Source organism: Vigna radiata, chromosome 5 (genome assembly GCF_000741045.1).
Source record: "Vigna radiata var. radiata cultivar VC1973A chromosome 5, Vradiata_ver6, whole genome shotgun sequence".
Lineage (NCBI taxonomy): Eukaryota > Viridiplantae > Streptophyta > Magnoliopsida > Fabales > Fabaceae > Vigna > Vigna radiata.
In genome coordinates this window covers 10,842,380-10,848,691 of record NC_028355.1, presented here as the reverse complement: position 1 = coordinate 10,848,691, position 6,312 = coordinate 10,842,380, and the positions used below count along the sequence as shown (strand labels likewise).

Below are 6,312 nucleotides of genomic sequence, written 5' to 3'. Positions count from 1 at the left end.
ATCAATAATACAAGAAAAAATATCAAATGAAAGAGTGATAAATGTTAACAATACTTATTTTATATATATATATATATATATATATATATATATATATATATATATATTATAGATGTATATATAAGGTTGATATTATTGAAAAAAAATACTTCATTAAAAATTCCTAATTTTACCCTTTTTAAAAAAAAAATGAAGAGATTTTTAACTCTAGAGCAGTAGGTTATGAAAATTGTAAAAGCAACACTGTAAAATGATTTAATTTAAGCAGCCACTAAAACTACATAATCAAGAATTACCAAACTAACTAAAAGTGTATCATAATTGATGAGTCTATTCCAATATGAAAAAACGCACTCAAAAGACAAGGCGATTCGGCACAAAGCTAAACGCATAGATGTTAAGAGAAGGAAAAGCCACCTGAGTCTCTCATTGCAACTCCACTTGCTTCACAGATCTCTTATTATGTTTTCTATACGTTTTTTTTTTCCTTTTCAAATTGAAAGGGTTCACTCTATATATTTTAATACTTATTATTTATGGAAAGTTTCACATCGCCTAAAGATAAATAAATTAATAATATAATTGATAAGTTAATTAATAATATATAAATAAAATGTAAATTTTATCTTACAAACTGATTTTTTTTTAAATTAAATTAAATTTAAACTTACTTCCTAATATAATATCATATAATATCAATATTTTTTATTTCTTCGATATTTCTAAATCAATTAATAATATATAAAATGAGGAAGAAACCTAGGCTTAAACCCAACATTTGTCAATGGTTCCAACAAAGAAAAAGTCAGGAAATCACATGAAGTTTAAAACTAGGTTTAAATCCTTTTTTGTCCCTATGTTAAGTTCTGATATTCAGTTTAGTCCCCGCTTTTAAATGTCAACCTTTAGTCCCTATCATATGAAAAATGTATCAAATCAGTCCTATTCGTTAACAAATCACAAGTTTTTCATTAAGTGATTTGTTGTTGATAACACCTCCCGTTAACAAATAACAAAATATTGGATACCTAGATATAAAAACTTATGATTTATTGTTCATTAAGTGATGTTATGAGGATAGATTTGATATATTTTTCATATGATAGGGACTAATGATTAACATTTTTAAAAGCGAGGACTAAACTGAATATTAAAACTTAACTTTACAGACAAAAAAGATTTAAATCTTGAAACTAATTGAAAGGAAGGTGTTGATTAATTGATGGTAAAAAACATGGTTTCTTGAAGAAGTTATGATGGTGTGTGTAACAGGGCAAATAGAAAGCGCGAAGAAGAAAGTATGTGAGTTTAGTGGTCCCTTTGACCAGACGAAAACTATTCCTATTCATCTTCCTTCCTGCAACTTCGCCACTCGCAATGCCGCTTCATACCCATTATTACCCTTGCTTACGTGCCATCACAATTTCACGTCTTGCCAAACACAAAGCAATAATAATTGTAATAAGCAGTAACAGGTAAAATATTATCATTAATTACAGAATAAAGAAAAATAAAAAACCGACGCTTGTGATACGTGGTGGGTCCACTAGCTTTTCCTCTTCTCCAAACTCCAATATAAACCCCTTCACCCTCTCTTCCCATTTGTTTCGCCACCATGAGAGCTCCATTCAAGCACACCAAGAAGAAACCCGATCTCTTTGAATGTCTTCCCGATGATCTTCTGGTTTTCATTCTCTCTAAACTTAGCTCCACCGCTTCTTCTCCTTCGGAATTCATAAACATCGTCTTAACGTGAGTCTTCCTTCATCTACAGCTTTACCCTTTTCTTTTAAAATGCTATCGTAAGCCCCATCTTAATGTTTCTCTCAAATTCCAAATCAACAGATGCAAGAGATTAAACCGGTTAGGCCTGCACCGTCTTGTGTTATCCAAAGCCGGGCCTAAAGTGTTCGCCGTAAAGCCCACAAATTGGTCGGAAAAGACTCACACTTTTCTTAAACACTGCGTTAACGCCGGCAACGTCGACGCCTGTTACACTCTCGGAATGGTTAGTCCTTGAACGTGAAATAAATTTTAAAAATTCAATATTTTTATGCTTGTTAATTGTTTGATTTGTTTATTTTTTGTTTGTTAATTTATTCTCAGATCCGATTTTACTGTCTGGAAAACCGAGGGAGCGGACTCTCGTTGATGGCGAAGGCGGCTATGAAGCTGCACGCGCCGGCTCTATACTCGCTAGCGGTTATACAGTTCAATGGCAGCGGCGGCTCCAAACACGACAAGGATCTACGCGCGGGCGTGGCTTTGTCTGCGCGTGCGTCGCTGCTCGGGCACATCGACGCGCTTCGGGAGTTGGGTCATTGTCTCCAGGATGGCTACGGCGTGCGGCAGAACGTGGCGGAGGGGAGGAGGATGCTGGTGCAGGCCAACGTGCGGGAGCTGGCGTACTTGTTACGCGAGGTGACTCCTTCTGCTTCTGACTCTCTGATGTTGACGTGGCGGACAGCAGTGACGTGTCAGAGAGATGTGACAGCGCTGTTGAGTGACTACGGTTACAGAATTCCGGTACCGGAAGTGCAACCGGTGAATCGTTTTTTAAGAGAGTGGTTTGAATCCGGCAAAGGAAAATTAGAGGAAGGATTGAGGTTATGCTCCCACATTGGATGTGGCCGACCGGAAACTCGACCGCACGAATATCGACGGTGTTCTGTTTGTGGGAAAGTTAATTATTGCTCACGTGGATGCCAAGCCATGGATTGGAAGTTAAAGCATAAAATGGAGTGTTCGCCCACTGAACACTATGCGGAAGGAGGTGGTGGTGTAGACCTAAATAACGAGTTTGCCATACCAAACGATGCCGTTTGAGGATGAATTTCAACCGACAAATGAGAAAAAAAAAGGGGGCTATTAGATTTACGTACTGTGTACATATGGGGTAATTTTTTTATTTTGTATTTAGACATCATCAAGTTATATATATTATATATATAAATTGTGGGCAGCGATGTCATGAGTATTAAAAGAGGTTTTTTTCGTGTTAAGTTTACTAACCCGGTGAATGTTTGATAATTATTAAATAGATAGAAGGAATATATAAAAATATAGTTTTGTTTTCCGTTTTGAGAATGGGTAGATAAGTTGAGATTAGGGTTTCTTAATGGGAAGGTATTGTTGAAAAGTGGGAAGTGGTGTGAAATGAGGAATATTGATTAGGTTACTAGTTATGAGGATGCAAGGAAGATTTGGGTGGGAATTTAGTGTGGTTAATTGGAAATGGAGAAAGGGATGGATGGGAAGGAAAAGGATTGAAAAGGAATGGCATAAAGTAGAAAATCCAAAAGCACATTGGCGCTTGTGACTCCTCTGTTTAGTGGAGAGTGACTACATCCATTAACTATTTTTGGTTCCCCACGAATTAAGCTACAAGTTTTTCATTTCCTCTTCAACTCTTTTTAAACTCAAACAGTGTTTCATTTCTATCCGTCTTTCAAGAAAAATAGTGAAAAAGTGAAGCTTTAAAATACAAGTGTTGGATGTATATCATGTCATGCACGTGGATGAGGAGCGTCGTATACGGTACCAACTACTCCTCTACCAGCACAGTACCAGGTACCATGATGTACATGAATGTCGAAAAGGCGAAGGTAGAGTGAGATTTTCCAGAAGCAGCAGACAGCACAAGTTCCATGTTGTTTACGTTATCGTTGTTGTCGCCACACCGCAGAGGACCCTTTCCTATTCAAATCCATGATTCATCACGATTTTGACGGTTATACTAATGCCCAACTTCCACATCGCTCCTCTTTTCTTCACTTTCCTGTTCCAATTATTTTACCAATTTTTTTTTCTTCTATTTTATTCCCTTAATTCTATAAATTTAAGACATTAACAATATCACCTTTTTAAATTAGATCTACTTATTCTCTTTTCCAAGATTGTAACAAATATAACCTTCACGTATATATGTTATAAATTCTTATAGACTTGGTGTAATTTGAGACCCATTCTTACATTTTTATTATATATAAATTGTGTTATTTTTTTTAATAGTTTAAATTGATATAAACTAGGATTTATTGATTTATTTAAAGTCTTGAACTAATTTTTTAATAAGTTTATTATTTTTTACTCTATTAACTCAACTTAATTCACAAAAATATATTGGGTTTAGCATATAAAACCATAAAGTCAACCTACTCCGATATTCTTTTGATAGATTAATTTGTCCAAACTTTATCCAATGCATAAATAATCTAGTTTTCTATCTAAATTGAAAGGAAATAAATCATAGGGTTATATTTTGAAAGTTATTTTTTATTGAACTTTTATAATAATAATAATATAAATTAAATAAATGAAATAAATAAATAATAGTTAGGCGATACCGCTGTTATTATTATTTTTTTATGTAAAAGGTTATAAAATTTTAAGTCATAAAATTTAGGGTCTGGTACCAAATTCTTGTTAAACCATTGCCAATAATTTGTTGATTTGTCGGCATAATTCTATATTTATAATTGATAGGGTCTACATCAATATCTCGATCCAATTAATTAAATGGAAACAAAGGGAAAAAAACAAAATTCAGATCGATTTAGTCCATAGGTTGGATTTGGATTTTAAAAGAAAACCTGATTATAATGATGATTCTAGTGATGGATTTATTTAGATTCTGTTTCGGTATCTAGATCGATCAATTACTTTTTAAGGGTTAGTCAGTGCCTTGCTCTAAGTGCGATTCGTGCTAGTGTAATAGTTTTCCGATATTAAAATTAATTCGTAATTTATTATTTTATTTTAGAATTTTATTTATAGTTTTTATAATGATTTTTTTTTATTTATAGCTTATCTGATTACTGTTTAAATTTTACTAATCTTAATTAGAGACTTAATTAGTATGATTTTTTGTGGTTTTATATTGTTCATTCAGTTTTTTTCCTCATTTGATAAAAATATTGCATTCGATTAATATGGTAAAAATATCATTAGAGTTTGACTAACTTAAAGCTTGACGAGATGGTCCATACCATACACAGGCTCCCAAGTCCGACATTATCGAAAAATGGTGAAAAGGTTTTGTTTTGGCCGCTTAATGCTCTATGCTAGTTATTTTCATTGTCCACCATTAGTGTCGGATTATGATTATTAAGGACAATAATTACGACTTTTCGAACTTTACACTTGTTAGAGCATGTAAAGCTTTAGATCGTTTTGGACCATTAGATGCAAGGTGATCTAATGATGGAGACTTCACGACGATTGAGCCACCCGCTCCTATAAATAGAGGTGGGGGTTAGACTGTCATTTTCACCCACCCACTTATATAAATAAGAGTGAGGTTAGGTTCTTACTTTTACCATTTTTCTCCTATTGCTTCTCCTTTGTTGTTTGTCTAAGAAGTCTTCTCGTGAGGATGGTTGGGGGTATATTGATGATGTGTCATCGGTGGCAACAACATCATTTGGGTCTTCACACGGTAGTCAGGGATTAATCGACTGAAGTCTAGATTTGGTCGCAATGCAACCACGTGTGTACATATTGAGGAAAAGAATAAGAACAAATTTTCTAATGATGCTACCGACAAGGATTCAATCACAAAAATCAAAGTCGAATTATTTAACAAATGGGATGAACTAAACCTTCTAGTCATATTAGGTTACAGTTGGACACCCTATGAGGTTTTCCATTATGCGACTCATTTTTGTTGGGGGTAGGAAACTATGTGATTGGGTTAAGCGATTGTGTGTGCTCGACGACGATGTTGACAGTAAAGTCCTTAACCTAAGAGTTTGCAAGGGAAATGAACGGGTGTGTCCTAGTAAAGAAAGCTCCTCATAGGACCTTTTTTTATATGTATGCACGTTTGTTCAATGATCTACTCATGAGAGTGTTGTTTGATGAGTTTGAGATGGGCGTGCTGCTAGAAATCAACATTACGCCTACTCAACTACATCTAAACAACTACATCTAAACAATTGGGCGTGCATATAGGTGTTCCAAATTTTATTCTCAGCGTTAGATTTGATCCTTAGGCCGACATTGTTCCTTCATTTTCGTACCCGCCCAAACATGAAGAAGGGATGAATATCTCTTATTGCTAAAAAGGAGAAATGGCTTTTCAACCTCTGTGTTGTTAAGAAGAGATCATCTAAAGAGAATAAACTGTCTAGCATATCAAAGTTTTAAAGTTTAACAAACAACACTTAACGAAATATCATTTAGAGACGAATAACGTCTGGACAATGTGCACATCAGAACATTCTTGTTAAATGATTATAAAACAAATCATGAATTGAAAAGTTTAAAAGAATAAAAAACATTTGTCAAAAGCGTGTCTAGTGAGAGAAGTCT

General features: G+C 34.3%; 1 protein-coding gene across 1 annotated transcript; it reads left to right on the top strand.

Moving 5' to 3' along the window:
* The first annotated feature begins 1,579 nt into the window (after window positions 1-1,579).
* Window positions 1,580-2,962, top strand: LOC106759982 (F-box protein At1g67340). Its single transcript, XM_014643402.2, has 3 exons — window positions 1,580-1,752; window positions 1,846-2,008; window positions 2,107-2,962. The coding sequence occupies exons 1-3, from the start codon at window positions 1,616-1,618 to the stop codon at window positions 2,824-2,826; spliced, it is 1,020 nt and encodes a 339-aa protein (XP_014498888.1). The 5' UTR covers window positions 1,580-1,615; the 3' UTR covers window positions 2,827-2,962.
* The last annotated feature ends 3,350 nt before the right edge of the window (window positions 2,963-6,312 follow it).